The sequence below is a fragment of the Gallus gallus genome, chromosome 24 (genome assembly GCF_016699485.2).
Source record: "Gallus gallus isolate bGalGal1 chromosome 24, bGalGal1.mat.broiler.GRCg7b, whole genome shotgun sequence".
In the NCBI taxonomy this organism is placed as follows: Eukaryota; Metazoa; Chordata; class Aves; order Galliformes; family Phasianidae; genus Gallus; species Gallus gallus.
The window spans coordinates 57,614-84,213 of NC_052555.1; the positions used below are offsets into that span (position 1 = coordinate 57,614).

At 46.6% G+C, this 26,600-nt stretch overlaps 1 protein-coding gene and 1 non-coding gene across 15 annotated transcripts; both read right to left on the reverse strand.

Moving 5' to 3' along the window:
- Positions 1-1,938: 1,938 nt before the first annotated feature.
- Positions 1,939-26,589, reverse strand: C2CD2L (C2CD2 like). 14 transcript variants are annotated; one of them, XM_015298010.4, is made up of 16 exons: positions 26,454-26,589; positions 25,281-25,409; positions 19,816-19,911; positions 19,242-19,361; positions 17,340-17,450; positions 16,375-16,491; positions 15,811-15,928; positions 15,536-15,659; positions 14,960-15,024; positions 14,285-14,412; positions 13,827-13,998; positions 13,053-13,154; positions 12,272-12,405; positions 11,506-11,788; positions 9,514-9,723; positions 2,964-3,719 (listed from the first exon to the last, which is right to left on the reverse strand). In XM_015298010.4, the coding sequence occupies exons 3-16, from the start codon at positions 19,816-19,818 to the stop codon at positions 3,700-3,702; spliced, it is 1,707 nt and encodes a 568-aa protein (XP_015153496.1). In that variant the 5' UTR covers positions 19,819-19,911; positions 25,281-25,409; positions 26,454-26,589; the 3' UTR covers positions 2,964-3,699. The 14 variants fall into 14 exon arrangements, with proteins under 14 accessions (NP_001277409.1, XP_015153496.1, XP_015153495.1 ...); XM_015298009.4 differs by having other exon boundaries at positions 26,299-26,589; XM_015298008.4 differs by having other exon boundaries at positions 26,272-26,589.
- MIR1758 (microRNA 1758) lies at positions 24,582-24,652 on the reverse strand. The gene has a single exon (NR_035259.1). It is a non-coding gene; the product is annotated as a microRNA 1758 (primary transcript).
- Positions 26,590-26,600: the final 11 nt, after the last annotated feature.

Genomic DNA, 26,600 nt, shown 5'->3' on the forward strand with positions numbered 1-26,600 from the left:
ATGCGCCAGCTCCTAACGGGCTCTGCGCATGCGCCAGCTCCTAACGGGCTCTGCGCATGCGCCAGCTCCTAACGGGCTCTGCGCATGCGCCAGCTCCTAACGGGCTCTGCGCATGCGCCAGCTCCTAACGGGCTCTGCGCATGCGCCAGCTCCTAACGGGCTCTGCGCATGCGCCAGCTCCTAACGGGCTCTGCGCATGCGCCAGCTCCTAACGGGCTCTGCGCATGCGCCAGCTCCTAACGGGCTCTGCGCATGCGCCAGCTCCTAACGGGCTCTGCGCATGCGCCAGCTCCTAACGGGCTCTGCGCATGCGCCAGCTCCTAACGGGCTCTGCGCATGCGCCAGCTCCTAACGGGCTCTGCGCATGCGCCAGCTCCTAACGGGCTCTGCGCATGCGCCAGCTCCTAACGGGCTCTGCGCATGCGCCAGCTCCTAACGGGCTCTGCGCATGCGCCAGCTCCTAACGGGCTCTGCGCGTCATTTTTGGGTTAAATTGGCCATTTTCGGAGAGAAAACGTGTGATTTTCGGGTTAGATGGGTGATTCTCGAAGGAAAAACGTGTGATTTTTGCTTAAATGAGGGATTCTCGTTGAGAAAACGCGTAATTTTCGGCTTAAATGGGGGATTTTCCAAGAGTAAACGTGTGATTTTCGGGTTAAGGGGCTGACTTCCGCATAGAAAACGCGTGTTTTTCGGGTTAAATGGGGGATTCTCCCCTAGAGAACGCGTGATTTTCGCTTATATGGGGGATTTCTTAAGAGAAAACAAGAACCTCCTCGTGGGGTCTGCGCATGCGCCAGCTTCGTGCATGCATTATTTCGTTTTCGCATTCTTCTGTACACGCCTTCGCCTGCTGTGTTTTGGACGCCTTATTACGCATGCAAGCAGCGCAGGGTATTCTATTCGTTGATGTCAAAATGTCGTTGAGTCCGTCGTCCAAAAATTGACCGTCCGCCCTCGCCTCCGTTCTTCGTGGAAATGGTTGCTATTTATATGCTTCTTTGCGCATGCGCACCATTGCCTGGAGGAAGTACAATAGAGATCGGCGGACTTGCTGCGCAGAGTGACTAGAAAGCACCTATACCACTTCTGCGTGCCTCTGCGCATGCGTCCTGCTGCCTTCGCCACCAAACTAATACGGTCGCAATTCCTCCGATTGGCCACACGGCGGCATTAGAGACCAAAGCACGAGGTATGCTTAAGACATCCCCAGGCATGCTCCTCAGCCTCTCCTTTGAGAAACGGATAATGGATATGTAATAAAAATCTCGGTACAGCAGTAACATTCAACGCTATATGAGAATAATATGAGAACTCTTTGCTATGAGGCAGGGAAATTTACGACCTCCGTCTGGTAAGTCCGGCACCATTTGCCCGCAGACCCCTCTTTGGCAACTGTTCTAGATCCAGCTGTACATTCTGTTCCCAAGCACAACTCAAAACTATATGGAAGCTAAGCGAGTTCTACGTAGGCAGAAGAAAAATAACAGCATGTTTCTCTCCCTACTGGAAATAAGCAAGTAAGCAATCAAGGACAGAAGCCATTCCTAGAATACCGCTATGGGAAACATAGTGGCAGAGAAGAAAGAATCCACATTTCCCTGAACAACTACTCCAAGAAAAAAGAAAAATCAATTTCTTTTAGACATTCTCTGTTTGAAGGCAGATACCATCCTCACGCTTTGAAAGCATTAAAAAAAACAATACAATGCACAGAGTAATCTCCTCCAACAACATGTGTATTTGGTCTAGGCAGCAAGTGGCACAGCTCTGTGTCATAAAGAACTGAAGTCATAAGCACCAAGCTCCAAAGCCCCAGCCAAACAAACCAAACGTGCCTACAGACGGACAGAATCCTCAACTACGATGCACCTCGCTCTATCACTAGCCACATAGCTTATCGGGCTGGAAGAATAGACCCCACAGAGCAAGGTGAGGCCCTTGTAACCATTCTATCTTTAAGCGAGCTTCCCCCAGCTATCACAAAACGCGCCTGCATACATGCCGTGCATGAACAAGGGGCTTGTGGCGTTCCATTATCTGCTCCACAGATTTCGTAGTGCTTAAACCACTAGCAAGAGGAGCCCCAGAAATCCTTAAACCCCATCGAGCTGCAAAACAGAACGAGATCGACTCAGAACGTAATTTCAATACATGCCCTTAAACAATACTCCACGTGGGTAGAATTAATACATGGCAAAGGAGACACAGAGCGGACATGGGGAGAGGACACAGAGAGAATGCGGAGGGGGACACAGAGAGCACATGTCATAAAATGGGCTGGGGCAGCGTGGTGGCAGACAAACCAAGTTTGGAGCCCAAGGTTGAAGACTGTGAGATGAGAATCATGAAAGAGGGAACAGAGACTTAATGAGAAGGTACTGAGCTTAAATCAAGTTGCAAAGAAGATTTGGAGAACACAGAATCCCTTTATGGAAAAGATCACCAGCTCCAGGCATTTCCAGAGTTGCAATGCTCAGTAAGCCAACCAGCATTACCTTGGGGCTGATTGAAGCATTCCAGAAATTAGATAATAGCAAAAGAAAGGAATGTATGTCAGTCCCTCTATTGCCAGTTCAGAGAAAGGGAGATAACCCCTTCACTTCCCTCAGAGAACAATTGAAGGTCATCATAAGGACAGGCATAGCCCTGCATAAGGACAGAGATCAAAGCCCTGCAGCAAAGAAAGCATCACCTACCTCTTTCCAAGGACCAGGGCTCACCCAACAATCCACAGGAGGCAGCCTCCAAAAAGAGACAAGGCCTCTGGGGCTGCCAGCCCTTAAATGAGGTTAGGGAGGGGTGGAGACAGGCTCAGCCCCATCTGGTCCTACAGGTGCATTGCTTCCACCTGTGCTCGCAGGGCTACACCCCTCACCAGGTGCTCCATCACTGTTTCAGGCTGAGATCTCAAAGGTCCCATAAAGGTATGAAGAAAAATAATAATAAAATGATGACCAGCAGCCAATTGGGTCTGCCTGTCCACCAACGGAAGGTTTATCGATGGACAAGCTATGATGGCCCATATATTTTGATTCCAGTCTGTCCTCAAAGGCAATTGGTGAAATTTCTAATAGATAGGGGAGCACAGATGTGTATGTGTGATCCTCGCAGCTACAGATCCGACATTCCACCATTAGGGGCCAGAAACAACCATAATTTCCTCCCCAGGTTTTCTTCACCTCTCGGTTCAGACTTAGCTTGCACTGGCATTTGTCACTTCCCTGGTAACAGCAGTGAGAGCAGTGCTGATGCTGCCTACATGCTATCAGGGCACACCTGGTTAGCACATAGTGGATGAGCACAGTACATGTCTCTCAGGAAGCCAAAAGAAGCCACACCTCCTCACACCACAGGGAAGGACTAGAAAACACCTTCCTCACTGAAGGCAGTCAGAATGAACATGACTGTTCCTAAGGCTCATGCTAGAAGACTACAGCTTCCCCCATCACCACTCTCTTCTTGTCCAAACACATGATTCCTCCAGAACCATCCCACTGATACAGCCCTTGTGGAGTACAAGGGCACCACCTGACTCCCATGATATGTAAGGCTCCTACACTCAGCACAGCCGCTTGCCGAGTGCAAAGTCACTAATGCACACAACTCCCAAGAGGTCCGTTGCAGGGCTTGGTGCCTCTCTTCCTTCTTCTCAGCAGTCAGGTCTGGTGCAGCATTCTTCCAGCCAGCAGGGAACAGTCACCTCCCATAGCCACGGGCTGCAGGGCAGAGACAGAGGAAGAAAAAATTAAAGATAGGGGAACAGGATGCAAGAAGAAAAGATTAAAAAAAAAAAAAAAAGAGAGACAACCAGATGTGAAGAGGGATATAGCAAGAGTCAGTGAGAGAAAGAGAAGGACAGAGAGGGTAAGACAGGGAGAGACAAAAGCTTCAGCACTGGCTGAGGACTGGCAGATTGTATCTACTTTTGGCAAAAAAAGGTTGTTCAGAGGTGGCAATCTTACAAAATAGAGCAACAAATCTAGTACCTCCATGGACTTCTAGAAAGTTCATGGCCCACACACAACACTCCAGCATATATGAAGTAAAGCTCAGGATCAGGTTTTCATTTCCACGTGTTTTAATAAGTTAACAGGTTCAGCCATTACACAGCAATGGAATTCTTCAACATTTACAAAGGTGCAGTAACTTCATTCATGTTGTCTGAATTATGTCATTTTATTTCCATTTTTTAAATAAGTACAGAGTTCCTGTTTTTTTCCCTCCAAACAACCTGGAGTTAAAATAAACCACCCAGAAAGAAGGCATTAAAATACAAGGAGAAAAAAAAAAAAGCACGCAAAAGGAGGGGTGCTAATTCAGATTTAGCATACATATTTGGTCCAGTACTTCTACAAGCAAGGAAAGATGGTACAGATCAGTCATGCTGTGTAGAAAGATCTGTGATTATCACAAGTACATAAAGGTATTTTTCAGAAGTTTGACCACCATTGATATTGTTACTTTCATTACACTCACCATGAACTAGGGGCAGGGAGAGGAGGAACGAGGCAAAAGATCCCAGAAGCAATTACCATCCACCCAGCAGTCAAGCACCTTGATAGCTACCCAGTAACAACCTCCCTCTGTAGGATTAGCAAACATGAACTCAGATCAGCTGTCAAAAGAAGCAGCATCAATAAAGATAAAAGTATTTAAAGCACACACATTTCCATATACCCAGTTCAAGAGTGGAAACAGCACATGCCCCTGGCATGCTCACAGCTGTTTGAAGATTTCTTGACACTTCCCTCTGCCAAACTGTTTTCTGACTAGCTGAGTAGTCTCCACTCCTTCTCCCCCACTTCAGCCAAGTGTGTCTAAAAAGTCATCCTCAACTATTTAAGCATTTTGAAGGTGTTCACAGGTGCAGTGGTTAGATTTGTCCTCAAGTCCACCTCTGGAGAGATATATCAGAGTAAGACATATTGTGTGGATACCACATAAGGCCTCTCCCAAGCCCTCCAACCATGTCTGTCCAATCACTGTGCACTGCAATCGGTTTCACAAATTCAGAGAACATTCCACTCACAAGCATGTGCAAACATGCATGCATGTACCCAATCTTTCTACCCTTGAGTTGGGCAGCCACTGAATCTTCTCTCCAAGTATCAGGCCTCACTCAACATTTATTACATTAAAGCCTACAGCAAGCTAAAGCAGTGATGGTCTTGCAGGCCCCTTTGTTCATGCACGTTTTTCTCACTTTAAGAGGGCAGGCAGATGTCAAGGGCTTTTTCAACAGGGAGATTCTTAAAAGCCCTGCCAAAATGTGAGGGGAGAGCACATCCAGACAGAAATACAGTTACAAGCAAATAGCTAGAGAAATCTGTGAAAATACACAGTATAGGTAAATTCTACTGACCCTTTTCATCCAACACACCAGGGGAAAAAAAAAAAAAAAGTATACTTTGGCTTCATTTAATAGTCCCTCTTTTTTCTTTTGTAGCCAGCAGCAAAATGTAGCATTTGGAACACAGGCTCACATACATAGGCTGAACTCTTTCTGAATACTATCTGTGTTCATGTTCACCACCCTTCCACTCCTTTTCTCCACACAATTATTTGGTCAAGGACCGATTTCAGTAAGTGCAAATATTGAGCCTACCCTGAGACTGCAACCTAGAAATGGGAAATCCTTTGAGTCTAAAGAGTTAGACAACAGCCTGCACTGCACACTGTGGTTACTCTGTGGCCCATCACTATAAAATCCACAGACTCCAAAGCGACAACAAGCTGAGGGAATGACTATCCACAAGAATCTGAACAGGTAAAAGCATATTTCAAACTTTCTTTTTTTTTTTTATTTTTCTTTAAAGCACAAGCAGTGATTAAATCAAACAGATCTATTTTACACAGCAGTTTTATGAAAGAAAACTTCATGAGACTGTCTGTAGTTTCTGGAGACCAGAGACCTATGTGACCTTCCCTTTCATTCTGAGAAGAATATGATAAAAGAATCGTTTCACAGGCCAACAATCACACCTCTGTGTGGATTTGCTACTGTACCTGTCTTCAAGTAATCCAGCAGATTCACACATGCTCACGTAGACAGGAAAAACAAAATCAGTCACCTACTACTTGGAGGACAAAAAATAACTTTGCAATAGAGAAAGGAAGGAAAGGAAGCCATGTACAGATATGAAGATTAAGGATGAATGCATTAAATTAAGAACATACTAAAAAACTCCAAGTGCAGACAATTGACCTGTTCTCCCTTGCCCCACTATCCCTCAAATACCATCTGATCTAAATACTCTGAAACATATTCTGCACTTACAGAGAACATTTTGTAGCCTGTTTTTCTACAATATCAGTTCTGCACTGTAAAACTTTAAGAAGAAATGATGTGGCAGAAAAAAAACAAAAGTAGACATGTGAGTTAATGTTTGGGTACTCTGTCTGAACTTGAGGCTAGCTAGCTAACGAACTATCTAGCCAGATGCAAACTTCCACATCCAATTCACTGCCCACGATAAAGAGCACCACCAAAAATTCAAGGGACAAAAACATAATCACTCTCATGCATCATGTGTGCCATTCATTCTATGGATGACGGTGCAGGATGTTCCGAGAAAATTCTTTTGAGACATTACCATAATTCTTTTGAAAGGTCAAAGGTAAAACATCAAAAACAGTAATTCCACTTCGGAGCAACCGTATCCTGGAGCCTACAAAGCAGGAACAAATTCATTATGATGCACGGCCGTATTCTAGGAATACACAGCTAGAAAAACCTCCTTGGTTCCCTGAGGCCAGTGAGGAACTCTGGTTTGTGCTTTACTTCCAGCTCTCCTATTGCATCCTTTCTCTGAGGCGGAACAAACTATTCCGGTTTAAGATCAGATATCTGTTTATCAGACAGAACCCTCATTGGCATTTTGTAGAGTGATCCGTGCCAACAAGGGCAATGCTCACTATCCCTCACAGCTGTTCTTACATTAACATTCCAGAAGCGCTGATGGGAGCCCTGGGCACTTGCCACAAGCTGCCCCACGCCAAGATAGCTCACGCTGCTAATAGTTTTAAAGAATGCATGAATATTAAGTACGACTTGTAGAAGGTCCAACTGTATATCTGTAGGAAGAGCCATCAGCTCTTCAGTTCAAAGCCATTTGTAATACAAAGTTTCAGTCATCCCACCGGAAAGGCTCTGCTGTCAAAGCACAACCAGCACATTTCATTCAAAAAAACCCCTCAAACTTACCTAGAGAAAACAAACAAACAAGAATACAGCAGTGCCAAGTAATGTTAGTGACAGAGGGATTTTACAAGAGAGAATACCAAAACCAGAACCAATCCCTGAGGGGCTTTGGGAACAACGCCTATGAAAATGTTCCACTTGTGATACATCACTGACCCAGAGGAGGAAGCCTACGCCAAACCAGAAGCCTACGCCAAACTAGGGCTTAGTTGCAGACAGCCAACTTCCCCAAGTGGCGCACCAAGGAAATTGATTTTCATTATTCCTGCAGAATAGCAAACTCTGTGATATCTGGAGCGCATCAAGCTGCACAGAAAGCCACACAGGCCTAGCCACAGTACCGTGCTGACAAGGAAAGAAACCAAGAAAAAAGGAGACAAAAATACGAAAGAGCTGGGGAATGGCAAAAAGAATTCCAGACCTTGAAAAATAGAGAAGAGTTTCCTGATCAGCTAGCTGGAACACTCAAACCTATTAGGTACATTCAACCTTGCGAGGAATCAGCAGATTGAGAACTAGAGGCACAGATCAACACTTAAAATCCAAGCCTAAGCGACTCTGGTCTTCCCTACTTTCAGATACTTTTGAGACACACCCTAAAATGGCTACCCGTAAATCCCTTCACAGCAGCTTACCAAGCACATTCCAGTCCCGAGAAATGGACTAAGGCCTTATCAGTAACCTGGGTTTTGTCCCTCTGACATGATGCACCACGTCACAGACAGTTTCATAGAACGACTACTTTTTCAACTCGGTCACACCCTGCATGAAATACATCAATAGCCCTCACCTCAAGATATATTTTAACAGAAAAGTACAGCTAGTAAAAGCTCAGCCAGGCCTATGCGATCTCTCTTCAGAGGCTTTTTCTCCTCCCTTTTGCTTTATATCCTCGACTCCACAACCCACAGAAAAGAAAGGGCTTCCACATTCAAACCATCTGCTCTGACAGGGCACTATCATTTCCTCAGAAAGCGCTGCAACACTCATCCAAACCGGGCCGCTGGGAATATTCATAATGCGTGCACCTCAGGAGACTGGAAAAACATTCACTTAGAAGGGCAGTGTTTACTCCTGTGCAAGCAGTTGATTTTTCCCCAAGCAGTTCTCCCTCAAGAAACGTCCACTGCAAAAACACTCCCAGTTTGAACACAGAGAACAATATTTTTAAGAAGAAGGAGAGCATCAAATGCCATCAAGAAAGGCTCTTTCTATACTTTCCTCTGTGAAAACATGTTAAGCTCCTCACTTGCATCGCCACGCAGCTTGAGATTTCATATCACATTGCTCTTTTGCTGGTATTGCCACATTTCTCACTTGTCCTACTCCAGCACAATATTGGTCATTGGTGCTAGGACTGACAGAGAGCGAGGCCACGCATAGTGCAGGACTGGGGAAGCCCCAGCTGCATACAAGGAGATGGGTTCCACTCATACAGAAGACAGCTGGTACATGCATGCAGCGAGGTCTCTTCCCCACTCCAGGACACAAACACAGGATTGGTTGTGTCACCAAGCAGCAGCACCAAGAGCAGCAACCAAACCTTGCGAGGACTCAGTCTTCTACAGAAAACTTGCCTAGTGCTTAAGACGTCCTCCTTCTTAGAGACACTTTTTCTTCATCAGTAGAGCACAGAAAGTAGGCTTTCTCAGCACCCTCTGAACCAGACGCCATTCCAATAGGGGACCAGCATCTCGCTCTGCTCACAGCTCTCAGGCCAGGAATGCACCACCACACAACACATCACACATCTCAGTCAGGCAACAAGCCTCTGCACCAAGCAAGAGCAACAGGTGAATGGCTCATGACCACACCACTCTTTCTCAATATCACAATTCTGGAAGGTTATTCTTTCTCAGAATCAGAATTCAGCAAGGTTACAACCCACAGCTCTTGAAAAATGCAGATACCTTAGTAGTTTCTCACTTTTTAAGTAAGGCTGTCACTTGAAAGATCCCCCTCTCTTTCAAGGAAACACCTGGTGAAGCTGGACAGCTACATAGATGGAGTCACTTCTGCAGCTCCTGGGACCCCAATGGGGATTAGCATATCAGCTAGTTGTTTTTTGACAGAGCATTAACAGTCAGAGAAGGCTGAGCAAAGACAGTTAAGCAGTTAACCCAGTTAAGACTGGGTTCACCACCTTTGCTCTCTAAACAGTGTGAAGTACCAGAGTGTCTTCTCTCAGCCAAGGATGCAAGGAACTGGACTGCAGGTCACAGAGGTACCAGTGGAGTGGAAAGACGAGAGAATAGAAGACAATTTCTGTTGAATCCTTCCAGCTGGCTTCTCCTTCATTCAGTTCTCACCTGTTGTTGTGTTGTCACTAGTTTTAGGTTTGGATTTAGACTTGAAGGAGAAGCGTTTGATGAGGCGGTGGGAGAAGCTGCCAGCTTTCTTCTTGGTGGCAGAACTAGCGGTGACGTTGGACAAGTCATCATGTGACTGGCTGAGGCCAGCTTCCTTCTGCTTGCTCCTTCTCCGGAAGATGAGTTTGGTACCACTCCGAAGAAAGCTAACTGCAAAGACAGGAAGGAGATGGAAATCATAATGGTATTCTGCCCTGGCAAGTCTCTGGGACAACAAATGCACACTGTTATCTGGCCACTCTCAAACAAGAGGCCATCATCCCAAGCAGCAAAAGCACACAGGTCAAGTCAGTCCTAGCTTCCAACTGTAAGGCAAAGTCCAGATTCAGCACAGACTGCAACAAGCTATTTTCACCTACCAACAAGCTATTTTCCTAAAAACACACTTCCTGTACATAAGCTTCCTTTTGTGCAGCGATCCACTTCAGGGGAGTCATGGAGAACTTTAAATTAAAGCTAAGACCGGCATGGAAAATGACTGGGAATATTACAGTGTGGAGAAATCCACAGGAACACACAACAGGAAAAAGGCTTCTTGGGCTAGCCCATCTTACGGGTATCTAGATTAGCTGGTCAAACTCTCAGCACAACTTGTTCACAGTTTCACAAGATACGCAAATCTGGAGAAAAAGAATAGCGATGGCTCCTGAAAACATACAGCGGCAGGACAGGATGAAAATGCTGATCACTGACAGCCCCAAAAGGGAACCCAAAGGCATATCCAAAACCTGCCCATTATTCAGTGCTACAACAGCATTTTCTATAGACTGCAGGGTTCTTTGCCAATGATATTCTGGCTTGTATCAGGAATGGTGTGACGATCAGGACCAGGGAAGTCATCCTGCCTCTGTACTCGGCACTGGTGAGGCCCCACCTCGAGTACTGTGTTCAGTTTTGGACACCTCAATACAGAACGGACGTGGAGGTGCTGAAGCAGGCCCAAAAAAGGGCAAGAAGGCTTGTAAAGGGCTTGGAGAATATGGCCTATGAGGAGCGACTGAAGGAACTGGGGCTGTTTGGTCTGGAGAAGAGGAGGCTGAGGGGAGACGTTACTGTTCTCTTTCAATACCTGAAAGGTGCTTACAGCAAGAGAGGGGCTGGTCTCTTCTCAGTGGTGACAGAATGAGGGGAAATGGCCTCAAGTTGCTCCAGGGGAGGTTTAGGTTGGATCTCAGGAAAAATTTCTTTACAGAAAGGGTTGTTAAGCACTGGAATAGGCTCCCCAGGGTGGTGGTTGAGTCACCATCCCAAACGGTTTTTAAACACATTCAGGATGTGGAGCTCAGGGACCTGATTTAGCAGAGGGCTGTTAGGGTAGTGTGGTTAGGTTGCAGTTGGACTTGATGATCTTTAAGATCTTTTCCAACCTGAGCAATTCTACGATTTTTTCTTTTTCTTCCTTCTTTTCCCAGCTCACCAGGTCTCTTGTGCATCTGGGCCACATACCTTTTCATCTGCCATGCAAACAAAAGACCACAGTTCTGAGAAACAGATTATTGACTCGCCTTTGTTTAGGTAATTTGTAGCTAGCTGAAATGCTCCTGGCTTCAAGCAAACAAATCCAAGTCATGCAGTCTGCCCAACTGATGCAAACCTGTATATTCCAGAACAGCAGCTCAGTCACGGCAGACCTGCCCTTCACTGTTTAAAAGCTAGGAATCTGTGGGGACTCCTACAGTACTGCAGGTCAGAGGTACTAGCTACTTTGATGGTAATGGAGAAAACAGCATATCAAGGTCCACACAATCTGTTGTTACACAGCCTCCATTTCTGCACCACAGTAGCAGAGTTTAGAGGAAGAATCACTGTTAACAGATATGCATCTGATCTGCAAGCTCAAAGGCCTGTCTCAGGAATATGCAAGCTGCAAAGGTCTCACGTATTCCTCAGGGACAAGCTGACATTAGCTACTGGTCAACAGTTCACTCTTACCTTTGTGATCTTTCAAGCTCCTGGTCTCAAGGCCTCCTGTGGAGCCAGTTTCAGACTCAACATCTTCCACAGACGGCCTCTCAGAGATGTCAGAGCGCGTCGTCTCATCCAGCTCCTGACTGGCTCTTTGTTCTGATGGTGACGCTTCCAGTGGCTGTGATGATTCAGTCAAATCATGCACCTGGTCAGATGCACACACTGCGACAGTATCCCCATATACTGTGGCCTCCATGGATGCAGCATAACCCAGAGAAAGTGCCATTTCATCTTGAGCAAGAGGTACCTGGAGGATGTTAGAGGGTCAGACAGGAAAACAAGATCTAAAGGGTTGCATTTATCTCCAGTTTTGGTCAACAGTGCTAGAAAGCACAGACATACAACGGTCAGTTATTTTTTTGCTGAAACATATTGGAAGATACATGATTCCACTGCATTTTTGCAATACTTTCCTCACTCCCATAAGAAAGTCCCAGGATAACTCAGATTCTCCACAAGGTTTCCCAACTGACTACATCAACAGCTTCCCCTTCTCCTGCCATGTTTTGTGAACTTCCCATGGCAGCTGCCATGCAGACCAATGAGGTAACCGTGATGCTTGCTGAGAAATAAGGACAAGCAGCAAGAAAGCAGCAAAAGGGCTTTGCTGAGCAAGTCCTCTGCAATGGGACCTTTCCTCACCATTCCCTGCAAGACAGGGTGGTTTCATACACACATTCCTAGAAATAGCCTCCCAGATTCAAAATGGAGACCTCTAACTGCCAGACACCTTGGAAACTCCTGAGATGATCAGCGTGCTACGTTTTGTTGGGGTCTTCTTGGCAGGCTTGTTATTTGTCTCAGTTAGTTGCCTGATTGCCGTCTCAGCCACCGGATCCAAGCCATTGGGCATCTCGCTGTCCCCTGAGCACAAGAAAGATACCAGCACTTGAAGTAGTATCCTTCAGCGTAGGCAAAAGGTCACTTACTGACCATGATGCTTTTAATGGGCTACTGCGTGTATGTTACAATACAGAGCAGCATTTATTATAGATTTGCTCAAACAAATTAAATAAAGGATGCTCCACAGAGTTCTCATCTCCATTAGGCACCTGTTAAGTTTGATTTCTCAACAGGCGCGTTATTAAAATACCCTTCCCGTTTCCCATTTAAAAAGAACTTCCCAAGACTTAGAAGAGGTCACACAGCCCTGGCCACAAAGCATCCAAAGAGCCTAAGCACCCTGTTCCAGAGACAATCAGAAACACCAAGTACTGAGATAGAGTGTGAGCAAATTTCTTTGGGTTCAGATACTTTGGAGATGCTCTTGTCAGGCAAAGAAACATTCAGATTAACAGATGAGAGAGCCACAGTGGCATTTCTTTCACTCGCTTCCACCTCCCACCCCACCTCACCCCCCTTTTATTCCTCTTCTTCGCTTAGGTACTTGGACTTGCTCTTCTGCAGCAAATGCAGATGAGTTCAGCAACTGTCATTCAGACAGCTGCTTTCTGAAAAAGGCTAAGGAACATCACTGCTCTGCTAAGAAGCCCTGTTTCACAAGTGCTTACGGCTGCTGCTAGGCAAGGAGTTGTGAGGACAGCTGCTTTCCAAAAGCACCGTTGTCTTCTTTTCTGTCACTTCCACCTTGGATGGTGACCTTGAAGGTGAATCTTCATAGTGAAGGAGAGGCAGAGACACAGAGACAAAAGTAAATGGACGTGAAATTCAGGTAGCTTCATCACATTCTCATGGCCCCGTACACACACAGCATCACATGCGCGTGCACACACACACACACAGAGAACATCTGCAGAGGCTGCTGATATGAAGCTTTGCAGCAGCCGAGTAGTAAGAAGCCTATTGGAATGACACACAAAGCAGCCCTGTCACAGATTATTTGTACTGCTTCCCAGCCCTACCTCACTAAATATCCAGCACTACATTCACCAAGACATCAGGCCGAGACTGTAAGCAGCAACAATGGGTAAGCAAGGTCAACAGATTCTTCAGGCCTATATTCATAGAGCACAACTCACTTAGCAGTGAAGAAAATAGAGTAAGAAAGCCAAAATATTTCGTCCAACATCATGCAGCAGTCCCACCCTCAAACTATGTCAGAGAGGCTCATTCCTCTCGTATCTCCTATATTTGGAAAGAGATAGATCAGTGCATCAGTTCTCTCCCCTCAGTGCTACCTACTAGTCTCCAGACATCCACAAGACAGTAACCTGAAAGCCAAAAGCACCATCCACTTCATACTTAAGATGCACGTCCACAGCAAACACAACATTCAGTGGCTGAACAGCCACCTGTATGAGACTCCTGTCTCAGTGCAGCCTCACCCAGCTTACAGTCCACCTTGGGTCGGGACTGAATTGTGGTGACAGTAGTCACAATGGTGCCATCGGGCATGATGGTCCGGTCCATTTCCACCTTCTTGGTGGGGGTGATGCTGGTATGCAGAGATGTGGCATGCTGAGCATTCAGAGATGCAGAAGAATCCTGGTATAAAAGCTACAAAGAGTAAAACACAGCTCAGAAGGGACCACCCTCCTCCCAAAATGAAAGGCAGGTATACAAACGACAAAAGCTACCACTCTGAGCACCAAGGAGCCATCCTCACTGCAACGTCTGTAGAATGGGAGGGAAGCTCAGGAACTAAGGATGAGGTGACACATTCTCAGTCTTTTAGTCCCCTGCAGCAGGCTCAGACCTAATCACTTTGGTTTCCAGCTTTTGTCTCACATCACAAATATATCTAGAGCATGCACTCACAGAGCTTATGAAGTCATCAGCTCACCTCCAATACAATGGTAGCTTCAGCTGCCAGGGGCTGCCCAGCTCCTGAGGCCAGTGAGCAGACCTGTCTCCCAGAGGGTTGTTTGCCCAAAGAATCAAGCAAAAGAGTAGCATGTGCCAGAAGCACACCTGCAAAAGGAAAAAGGAAAACAAAACACCGCACAACTTCTCAGCACCTCAGACCTTTCCCAGGGTCCATTTGCTTTTGGAAACTAGACCCACAGGACATCAAAACAGATCCCCCTGAGCCCAGTAGTTCCCAGATTCAGCAGAGGAAGCTCTGCTTTGCTGATCTACAAAACAAACATTAGACAAGTTGTATTTTTGTAGCTTCCATCAAAAATAGTTGCTGCAATTGTCGGTACTCTGAGTACAAGTAAAAAAAAAAAAGTTCAGAGCCTCTGTCCTGTTCTTCTAATACACGTGGATGAATCTCTGCATCCCTCTCACTGCTTCCAGGCAAGAAAGTGCAGTTCATGGAACCCTTTAACTAAGGACAACTGACTCAAGAGTTACTTCACACACAGACTCATATAAAGTTTGATGTGAAAATCCCTTGCAGAATTTGTAACGTATCATTCCAACATAGAAGAATCACAGGCTCACAGCACAGCAAGTTCCTTACGCATTTTTGTCAACCCATCTTAGAATCCATTTTTTGGCTGCCCATACTTACCTTCCCCTTTGCCACTGTCCCCCAGCACTTGCAGCTTCAGCTCCTTACTTCTGGGTCCTAACTCACTGTTGAAACAGAGACAGAAGAACTGATATTAGGCAGTCTTTGAAGAAATGCCAGAGTAAACAAGTTCATTTAATATTTTCCTTCCCTCAAATCGCCTTTCCAAAGCTCTGGTATGTGTGTCTTGTCTTGGAGGCCTCAAAAAGGCGCAGCAAGGTGAGGAGAATGTAAGTTAATGTCCCATGCTGGGTTGCGTAAGCTTCTAGAGCAAGTTAATAAAACAACCTGTCTAGAAATCTAAGCGCTCCTGCCCCTGCACTCCACGCAATCGGGCACTTCTGCCCATCCAGTTAAAACATGCACCATACAAGGAAGCAGGAAATAAGCATGCAAATTGCAGCTGATCACTAGTATTTGCAGCCCAGCACACCTGCAGCACAAACACACACCACCCGGCACTGCAGACATCACCTCCACACTGTCCTCCATCAGTTATTGCAGAGCGGTGAGGACACAAAGAGGTCATGCTAGTCTGCCTTTACTGCAACTGCGAGGAGGGTGGCAGACACTTACAGAAACAGCTCTTCATTCCACTCCATCTCTGCAGCAATGCCAGCACTACCAGCTCTCACTGGCCTTGTCCATTTCTGCTGTGGGGGACTGTCTAGTTCTGCAACACAGCATATCTCCCCAACTCCTGCAACAGAGAAAGAGAGCACGTATGCACCTGTGAATGCAAGGCAGAGCTCACGTATACATATTTCCACTTCAAGACAAACATCCACTTGCTCTAACCTTGCTACCTCCACACTTGCCCTGCTTCAGCTTAGCAGTGTTTTCACATTTACCTCCATTCCTCTGTGAGCCTAAGTTCAGCACACGAAGATTCCGGAGCAACAGCTTTGAACCCAGAGGGGCTTCTACTACACTGTATGGAGACTCTTGGGTCACCTTACTGCTGGATACCTGAGGAATCATGAGAGGAAGACTGATGACTTACCATTTGTTTTTCAGCAGATAGCAGTAAGACACACAACATTTGTGCTTGCATTTCACAAATGCTCCTCACAGGAACATCCACAAAGCCACCCAGAGGTAGTGCAGATTCCACAAGCTATCAACCTTTGGTGGGCTCCCATGTCATTTCGGACATGAAATTTAGGGTAGACAGGAAAAGAGACAGATAGGAATAAGCTTTCTGACTACTAGAAGGGGGAACCAAAGGAGACACACTAAAGGTGTCTCCTACCAATTCCCCCCACTCCCTGCACCACAATACCCCAATTATTGTCTAGAATGTGACTGCTGTCTAGAAATGAGCCTCAGCCATTGAATTCCTGTGTCTCAGCCCTCCAAAGCACTTCAGGGCACAGTGTACAAGGCACAAGAATGTTACAGGAAGAGAACCTTACTGTGCCAGTTCCTGCTGTGCAAGCCTTCAGATTCACCATCATGGCTGGCTGCGTGCTGACAATAGTATCCTCAATTAGATCCTTTATGGTGGACAGATCCGCTTTCCCTTCATTCTTCTCTCCACAAATCCAAAGGAAATGCAAGAATGTCATAAGGAGGCAGACAATTTTTTTCCTTATACAATTCCAACTGCCTCTCAAGCCTCTATGACGCTAAGCAGCCCTTCTGCCAGAAATACCCTCCCACATACTCTTCTTCTGTTCTCTATACCTCCTCCCCAGTGCTTAACCTTTGCTGTAATACTTACTGGCAAAAACAGGCTATGTAAGCAAGACAAACTGACCCTTTACATCTGTAGTCTCCGTGTTGCAAATTTTGACAATAATGTCTTTAGGGCTTGCCACATCCTTGCCACCTCGTGTAATGGTACTACCGCACTTTCATAAAAGTCAAATTCCTACATTTGCTAAGGATAAGACAAGGATTTCAATAAAACTAACAACAACAACAAAAAACCCTGAGTTGCAAGCACATCCACGTTCAGCTCATCAAGCCACAAACACTCGTGGGTTCTGAAAACTTCACAAGTCCAAAAAGTAAAACAAAATACTCCAACTTATTTTGCAGCTCTGCAGTCAGCAACAGCAGTAGGTCCCTATGTAGGTCCCTACATAGACAGAAAGCATTTTTTGCTACGTAGACTCTATTCAGAGTTCAGATGTTATGCAAAACTCAGAAAGCAGGTATCAGAACTGCTTCAGCTCTCTTTAAGAATGCACTCCTTTAGCACAGGTGAGCTGGTACTGGTTCCAGCGTGAAAGAACCCCCTCCTTCACTCAAAAAGGGCCACAGTAACAAGCTGCCAACCTCTGTCCTCTGCAGCAGCCTTCTTCACGGCTGGGCAATGTTTCTGTCTCTCCCACCCTTCTTCTGCTTGAGTCTAGCCTCCCTGTTGTTTGCTTACCTCACAAGGCTGAAGTCTTGGAAGAACTGACAGATCCAAGTCTGGTCTGTCCTTGAATGACCATGACACCAGGAGACCCTGATTCTGTATCTCCTCCAAGTGGATCTCCACCTGACCCAGAACAAATATGCAGTCAGAAATGCTCTGTTTTCATTTAGTGTTTCTTGCCCTGCTTCACCTTCAGCAACTGAAAGGGCCTCCCCATTACTGCAGCAATTAAAAAAAAAAAAAAAAAAAAACAAGGAAGAACATAGGTGGTCCTGGGCCTCTGAGAGTAACTGGCTGCAGAATCTTCATCACTCCATATCCAGCTTCCTCACTGCCTTTGAATGTTCAGACATCACCAAAGGAAAAAATAAAATTTTATTTCATTGGCTGAAGAAAAAGCCTCCAAGGCAATCTGATGAAGCAAGCTGGGTATTAATACAGGGTATTTGTGGAGCTACATCATTAACCACCGTCAAACTTAAGTAGAGCCATTTCTAAGTCTCTAGGAAATCATCCTTGGTCTGCAACAACGCAGCCTGTACAATATTCTGTAGTTCAGTTGAAAAGTTCCACATCCATACAAAATAAAGGGATCATTAATACAACACACAAGTGAAACGACATAAGAAGAACTCCCAACTCAAGATCTGTATTAAAAACAGTGGAATGAAATTGAAATTTAACATAGTTCAACAAAAGTAACCGAAAGACAAACAGCTTTTGAACATTTATTTACCTAGAATACACAAAGTCTTCAGTTGAAAGTAAGAGATCTGAGACGCAGTAGTCAGACAAGTAACTGGCAAGAGGTTTACAGAAAAGGCAAGACAAATTTGGGACAGCAGCACTTGAAGTATTCTGACCATCAGACATACAAAAATCAAAACTTCAACAGACACAGACAAGGACACCTACAAAATTTCAATGAGTAGAGAAGCAACTTGATCTTGACCTGGCCTCTACAGACTAAGGAAAGATGAAAAATGATGGCAATTAACAGCCACAACGAGATCAGCAGCAGGCATACTAAACACCAAGGAAGGAAAGGAGATATTCAGAAGGAAAGGAGATATTCAGAAGGAAAGAAGAACTCTTATGTATGCACAAGAACAAACCAGCATAATCTGGTAAACTTACACAGAAAATCTTATTAAAGCTCCTGAGAGCAAAGACATTCTAGAACAACTTTCCAACTGTAATATCTGCAGTAGTGTGGGACTGGCCTCATGCTGTGGAATAGCTCTTAACTCTACTATCTCTTCTGATAGCACCAATGAACAGCAGTATCCAAGCGAGATATCACCAAGAGAAAGAAATCCTTCTGCTCCAGAGAAAAATGAAGTTCTGGAGAAGCAAATCCAACCTGAAAGCAACTGTGGAGTTACCACCCATTGAAATTTCAGTTTCTCTTTCTGGAAAAAGCAACTCCATCTCCAAAAATTCAACACGGAAACAAGATGAATGTATTGAGGGGAGTCCTGGCAAGCAAACTATTCCTCACAGTGGATTTCTTTTTCACACCAATAACAGGACAAAACAATATTTGTACGTACACACAGGACACATCTTTCCCTATTTATCGCACTGTAGGGGCTTCTGAATTCTGAGGATCTTCCGGTTTTCAAGCAGATCTTTTAAAAGCAAGTATAGAATACTGCCATACCTCATCTCTCTGGTCCTCGATTTTATTAAGATAATGTTATATATCCAAGATTTGCAGAACAACGCTCAGAAAACAGGACTCTGCACACTGATCAGGAAACATTTAGTATCCCACCAGACAGTAGCGATACCTTGGCTCCCTCTCTGGCACAGTAAGGCCTTCAGCTGCACTACATCAAGTCTTCCCTTCCTCCTTCAGCATAGGGCTATGTAAAAGAACAAGCAAACCAACAAACTTTTTACAACTATTACCTGAGCCTGCAGCAGAGCCAAAGTGACATGATATGTGTCCACAGAAACATCAACTGCAGACTGCTGGGTTACAGAGACAGGGAATTTCACAGCTTCAGCTGACAGATGACAACACAGCACCTACAGAGAAAAGGAAATTGATAATTTTATATCCTTGCTGAGATGCAGGTTGGAGATGACAAAATCTGTAAAATAAGCAAGGTTAACCTATTGAGACAGAAACATCAGTCTGCCAGACCCAGTTCTGCACTCTAAATATGCCACTAAAGACTCCATATAGGAACCAATAAAGATCTATCAATGACAAAGAAGCTCTCTTTTCTGCAACACAGTGCCCTGACATTCAGGCTCAGCAACCCTACGTCTCAGTGTCATCAGATGGATCTCATCCACTGCTCTCACAGAGCTCACCAACATATAGTCCCTGAGCTGCAATCTCTGAACCAAACTATGGACCTGGCTCACAACTTCCCCCCAGGTTTAACATTCCCATGATGTGGGCACTGACAATCCCCATACAAGACTGATTGCAGAGAAACCCCACATGGCACAATTCAGAACAACAAAGCCTTACCATGCTGTGGCCCGACTGGCCCTTGCACGTCACACAGCTTATATTTGCTGCTGGTGGTAACTGAGGACCCTCTTCAAATGTGATTTGCACTGAACTCTACGAAAAGAGAACTCCGTTAATTCCCAGTGGATGAGGTATCCTAGGTAGTTTCAAAGAGGATGAGCAAGTCTAACACAGGGCCCCTGTAAGGTCAGTAAGTATACAGATGTTAGGCTAGAAAAATTATTGCATTAGAAAGGGATAATCAAAGATGAATGGAAAGCATACCCATATCCTGGACTCACCAAAAAGATTCCAAGAGGAGTGATCTCCAGAGAGAGATCCTTCCTCAGTAGCAGTCAGCCCTTAAATGGAGTCTAGGAGAGGTGGAGCCAGGCTCCATCCCTTCCGGTCGCACAGGTGAATTGCCTTCACCTGTGCTTCCGCAGCTGACTCAGTGCTCGCCTCAGGTGGTCAATCAGAGGTTCAGGCTGTGATTCAACAGTTCCCATACAGCCCCAGAGACATTCTAGCCCAATTCCATGAATCCAACCAGCAAACAGACATGTCCACACTGCAATTCTGGCTTGTCCAGACTGAGAAATGAAACTCTATCTCTGGTCCAGGCTCACAAACACTAACTTCAGACAAGCAAGACTGAATGAGAATGCAAAATTATTCTGAATACCTGTTAACTGTAGGAGAGCGTGTTAAACCTTCTTCATCACCAAAACTTAGCTTTTCTTCTGTCTCTTCTAATTTCACCCCAATTAAAAAACAAAAATGTGCTAATTTCATCCCAATCAAAAAAACAAAAAAACACCACCAACAATAAAAACTATCTCCCACATACAGCATCTCAGCTCATGTGCTTGACTAATTCCCATTTTCCACCTTCCCATGGTTTACCAGATTACAAAGTTCACCATGGAAGCATCCCTCTTCCTCATTCAAGGACTTCCCAATGTAACAAGAGCAGTCTTCCACAAAAAAATCTTTTGCAAAGAACAGAAGGCCACGATAAAGAGCTGAGGGCACTGCTTAAAGAAAACTATCCCTTTCCTCACAAGGAGCAAACAGAGTAGGCAATCTAAACATGAGGAACACTACTGAGGCCCTGCTTCAGAGAACTGTTTTTTAGCCACAGCAACTTGCTGCAGCAATGCCATCCTCTGGAGAAATGTGCTCTGGAAGAGGAGCAACTGCAGCAGAAACTGAAACATGGCCACCTGAAGGCCTCCATAACATTTTAGCTGTCAGCCAGTCTTTACCTGGCATGATTTCTAGACTCTGCAATTTAGAAATTCAGGTCACTTTGTGAGTATCAGATGAAACCAGTGTGTGAGGGATGAGCACAGCAGAGCAGACAGGGGCAACTGCTGACAATCTAGCACCACAACTACAGTACTCCCACAAGATGGGACAAAGAGGGAGAACATGTATTTCTACAGGTTGTGGGCACTTGGCACACATTACTGCTGATGTGCAGTCCCTTACCGAGTCCTCTCTGCAAAGGAAGGCCCTTGCTCCATCCCAGAAAACTGGGGACTATCCCATCACGTTTGCAGGAGAGGAGGCAGTTTCCATGGCTTGACACGTATGAACCATTGTACCAAGCCAGCCACAGGAGGGTTTCACTAAGCAACGGCTTTGGTACACAAAGGAAGAGCAATTGATGTCACCTACCCTGGTCTCTGACATGGTCCTGCACCACACCCTTATCTCTAAGATGGAGAGATACAGATTTTAAGGCTAGGCTATTTGGTGGATAAATAATTGTTTGGATGCTTGTAGCCAGAGTGGTGTTGTCAAGGGCTCTAAGTCCAGCTGGCATCTGGTCAGGAGTGGTGCCTCTCAGGGGTCCATCTTGGGACTGGTACTCTTTAACATCTTCATGAATGATGTAGATGATGGGATCGAGTGCACCCTCAATAGGTATGCAGATGACACCAAAATAAGTGCTGCAGTTGACAGAATAGTAGGAAGGGATGCCACTCAAAGGGACCTGGACAGGCTCAAAAAACAGGCCCACAAAACTCTAATGAGGTTCAACAAGTATATGCAAGTTGTTGCATTTGGGTAGGTTCAATCCCAGATACATCTGTAGACTGGGAGAACTCACTGAGAGCGGCCCTGCACAGCTGGTGGACAAAAAGCTGGACATGTGCCAGCAGTGCACACTTGCAGCCTGGAAGGTCAACTGTCTCATTGGCAGCATCAAAGGAGGGATAGTAGCAGCAGGCCAAGTGAGGTGACTGCCCCTCTCTACTTCACTCTCGTAAGGCCCTATCTGGAGTACTGCGTCAAGGCCCAGGGCCCCCAGCACAAGAAGGATGTGGAGCTTTTGGAGCAGGTCCATAGGACCAGGAAGATGATCAAAGGACTGGAGCACCTTTCTGATGAAGAAAGGTTGAGGTAGTTGGGCTTGTTAAGCTTGGAGAAGAGAAGACTCTGAGGAGAATTCATTGTGGCCTTCTAGTACTTCAAAGAAGCTTATATTTTGGAGGGGGACTGACTTTTTATACAGCCTAACAGCGATAGGACAAGAAGAAATAGCTTTAAACTGAAAGAGGGAATATTTAGGTTAGATATTAGGAAGAAATTATTTTCACTCAGAGGGCAGTGGGGCACTGGAACAGACTGCCCAAAGAAGTTGTGGGTGCTGCATCCCTGGAGATGTTTAAGGACAGGTTGGATGGGGCCCTGGGCAGCCTGATCTAGTGGTTGGCAACCCTGCGCATGGCAAAGGAGTTGGATGTTGATGATCTTTAAGGTCACTTCCAGGCTAAGCCATTCCATGATTCTAAGTGTCACTCATGACAGCAAGTGCCTCAGTACAACATACATAATACAAGAACAAACTTGCCTTCAGTCACAAAATAAAGAGCAGACTTCATAGATTCAACACCAGCAGGATCCAGTGTTTCAGCTTCCACACAACAAACCAAGCATATCTCAACATCCTGGTTTTCCTCAAAGAAAGCAACCACCTTTTCAGGATGTGAATCTCAGGTTCAGCGCTAAACCTTGCTACTTGCAGAACTGGGGGAAAGCGAGGAAAAGGACGCAGAGATGTAAAACAAAGTTTTATAGCAGCTGACATATTAAACACCACATCAAGTTGTATCTTACCCACCGTAACTATCAAGGGCATAATCCTACAGTGCATAATCTAGTCTTGTTTAATTCCAGGCCAAATATTCACTTTTAACTAAAGCAGGTAGTCCTATAGCAACCTTATCCAGCACACCTTCTGATTCTTCTTGTCCCTCTTTCTGTAAGATCAAGGACATAGTCCAGTTAGTCACAATCAGTCCTAACTTCTGTTATAGAAGTCAGACTTGCAATATGGATGATTCCTGCCCTCAGTATTCTTAAGGGACTGTTCGCTAACGTTCTTGGACAACAACAAATGTTTCTGAGTTTGAGTAGACAGTAAAAGAAACGGGACGCAAACACAACAGGTCCAGTCTCATTTTTACCGAAGCTTCCTTACCTTATTTTGAAAGAGGCATCTTTTCATTTTCTCCATATTCAATTACTAAGTACATCAATTGATAACAATAAATGAAAATAACAGAAGACAGTTTATGGAGAAGCAGCAGCGAAGTCCACAAAGGCAGGCATTAATGTATAATTTGATGGACATCTCAACCTGTAATCATATGTCTGGCATGTTCACCACACCTTTGTGAAAAGTCCCGTTTTTTCACAAACCTTTTAGGAACAAAGTATTTTAACTGTTAAAACCTGTCAGAGGATAAGCTCATCCTAAAAACACCGCTGAATAATCTGTTCTCTGACACCACTGGAGCCTGAAAAGCAGTATAACCACCCATTCCCATTTTACAGTGTTAGCCAGCTAGATCAAAGGCAGAAAAGAGAGGCCAGATGCTGCAGCATTTCTCCATTAAAACAAAGCACAGTTTCACTTATTGCAGGTAGCAAAGAATGAGAAACTAGGCCAGTCTTTCCAAGTCAACCTAACAAGGCCAAGGAAGAGATGAAACACGGTGCCACACATAGATTACAGAGACCTTAAGGTAGAAAAGCAAATGTCTGAACACAGTGAAACAATCAGCTGTTTCCTCTTTTTTCTTCCTGTTTTTTTCCTTTCTTTAAAAAGAGTGAAAGCGGATGAGGAGAGACTAGGTGTCTCACCAGTGCAGTCAAACAGCTCGAACAAACCAAATCTGTCAATACTAGCAGCAATAAGGAATACCCAGCTTTACAGGCAGGGTCCCTGGTATACCTCAAAACAGACAGAGACAACATATATATGACAAGCCTCAAGAAAGTTTACATTTAGAACAACTCAATTTCCAGATCCAGATCCCAGATGTGGTCAATTCAATTAGTCAATTTCCAGATCTCTAACATACAGGAAAAATAATCTAGAAATTAAAAACATCAGCCATGTAACAGGAGTAAGCAGTCCTTTACAAATAAGCCATCTGCATTAGCAATCGCACAACACTTGTAGAGGCCGACTCTACCAATTTCTTTTGACAAATAAACTTGACTCCAGACACAACACTCTTTCACACAGCAGCCATCAGCCCTCTGTAACCCTTCTGTAGAAACAAGCGACAACAAAGTTCTCGTAGTAGTAAGGCCTGAACAGGCAACGTAAGCTTCTGTGACAATACTTGCTGTGGGATTCACGAGCCATATTCTACTTATAGAAGACCAGCACCCCACCCCTGAAGCGCAGCAGAAAGCAACACATAGCAGCCAAAAAAAGAGAAGCTGGCACACCAAGCGCTTGCTCTGGACAGTTCAGTCCAGACTACATAGCCCGACAAGTGCTTGGTGAGGAGCTTTCCTTCATCAAAGCCCACAAAGGGGAGACGGAGCCGATCGACCAAAACCGATGCAACCCCCTCGGCCTCACGACACCCCCGGCTTCACCGCCCCTCAGCTCGCCGCCGACACGGTGCCTGGCAACCGCCCGCGCCCCGCCGTACCCCGTGCCGGCGCGCCTGGCTGTTGAGGGCTCGCACCCAGGCCCGCTGCCACTGCTCACGCAGGGACCGGAGAGCGAGCAGCGCTGCGAGGAGCGCCCGGGCCCCGGCCTCCTCCGTCGCCGGCACCTGCCGCCGCAGCGATCGCAGAGCCGCCGACCGCCAGTACTGGAGCAGCCAGGCCGCGACAGTGAGCAGCGAAGCGGCGAAGAGCAACACCAGCGCGGCCCAGCCCGGATCCGGCCCCATGTTGCTGCGCGTTGCGCCTCACGGCAGCCCGGGAGGCATGGCGGGCGACCGCCTCCCACCCGGAGAGAAGGGCCGCGGCGCGCCGCCCCGTTCCCGATTCCGCGACGCACGTGGGCCAAGCCCAGCCCCTGCAGCGCCCCGCGCCCGCCTGCGCACAGCAGCCACAACCCGCGCGCAGCGACCGCGTCCCCAAGGGCAACCGCCCGAGTTCTTCCGGTGTCGGAGCACCGCCTCCCCGCGGTCCGGCGGGCGGCCCCGGCATTATGCAGCTACCTCGACGGTCTCCGCTTTCCTTTCCGGTGCCCGCGTGCAAGTTCTTCTCTCGGGTTTGCAGGTCCTCAGCCACCAGCCTCTCTGTCCGGAGAACTTTGTCGCTGGCTGCCGCGAACCTCTGCTGGCGGCCTAAAAGAGCAAGGCAGAGATGGGCTGTTGGATGAGCTCTGTGATGGCTTTCCCCTTTCTTATTGAAAACACCTTTATCTTAGCTTGACTCTTTTTCACTTGTGCTGACATGCTCACCTGGACTGCAGCTCATCACCCAACTGGAGCCTGTTTGTTTGCCTGCCTGGGTCACCTTCCTCGAGGAGGGTCGGCAACAAAAGCTGTGCCCCCCTTGTCTCACACGTGCCACATTTCCCTGGCATTTCCCAAATACTACAGCTGCAGGAGGCTCTCTAGCCAGCCACTCCCTTGCGCATGCTGTGGTTTCTCCCCTCACGGAACCGAGTGCCTGCCTTAGAGTTTAAGGCTCAGCTGTACTTAACCAACTTCCACAGAAGTTCGACAGACCGTAGACCAGAAAAGGCCTATCGATACAGCAGCAGCTTTCTAATCAGCCCAGAAAAAGCCATCAGAAACCACTTGAGGTCAGCACATCCCACACAAACACAGGGCAGAGGGAAGTGCATCCTGCTGTTAGATCTTTCACCTCGACTGTTTTCCTCCTCTGCTCAGTGACTTGCAATGCCTATGGTCAAACCCGTGCCTATCCTGCCTTCTACCAGGAGCACTCACACGAGGCCCACGCACCTGGTAAGGGTTTTCTGGCTCAGGGAGACCCAAACTAACATGGATTATTTATTTATTTATTTTTCTCCCCAACAATTGTTTTTCCCCCCGCGGGGCCACTCCGTTCCTCACTCTCACACAGGAAGGCGGTGCTGGGTTCGGGGGCGCTTCCTGGGGAACCAATTAACGGCCCCCGCCAGGTGTGCAGCGGGTGGGGACAGCGCTGCCAGCAGCCCCCGGCCCTCACCGTACCCACCGCGAGCTCCCGCCGCCTGATGATCACCTCCGAGGCCACCCCCAAGTCCCCCACGGTTCTTCTCAGCGCCGCCGCCCGCCAGGGCCGCACACCGAGTCCCCGTGCATCGCCTCCAGGCGACGGGCGTGCTCAGGAACTCTGCCGCCGTCGGCAGTTGCTGCTCACAGAGCAGCGAAACACACCAAAACGTCGGGGCTCGACACGGAGGCCCTCGGTGCTGGAGCCGCCGCTCGCAACGCCAAAGCCGCTGGGGCGCTTCTGAAGGACTACTAGACAGCCCGCGCAGCACCACCGGGGCTCACCCGCCTACCGCAGGGTGTTGGGAGGGA

Excerpts from the sequence above, each read along its gene's own strand:
- C2CD2L (XM_425792.8), bottom strand. The coding sequence starts at position 25,007 with ATGGGGCCGGATCCGGGCTGGGCCGCGCTGGTGTTGCTCTTCGCCGCT. Across the intron at positions 15,660-15,810 it reads AGGCTCACAGAGGAATGGAG|GAGTTGGGGAGATATGCTGT; the intron begins GTAAATGTGAAA and ends TCTCTGTTGCAG. Across the intron at positions 3,720-9,513 it reads TAGTGACAACACAACAACAG|CCCGTGGCTATGGGAGGTGA; the intron begins GTGAGAACTGAA and ends TCTGCCCTGCAG.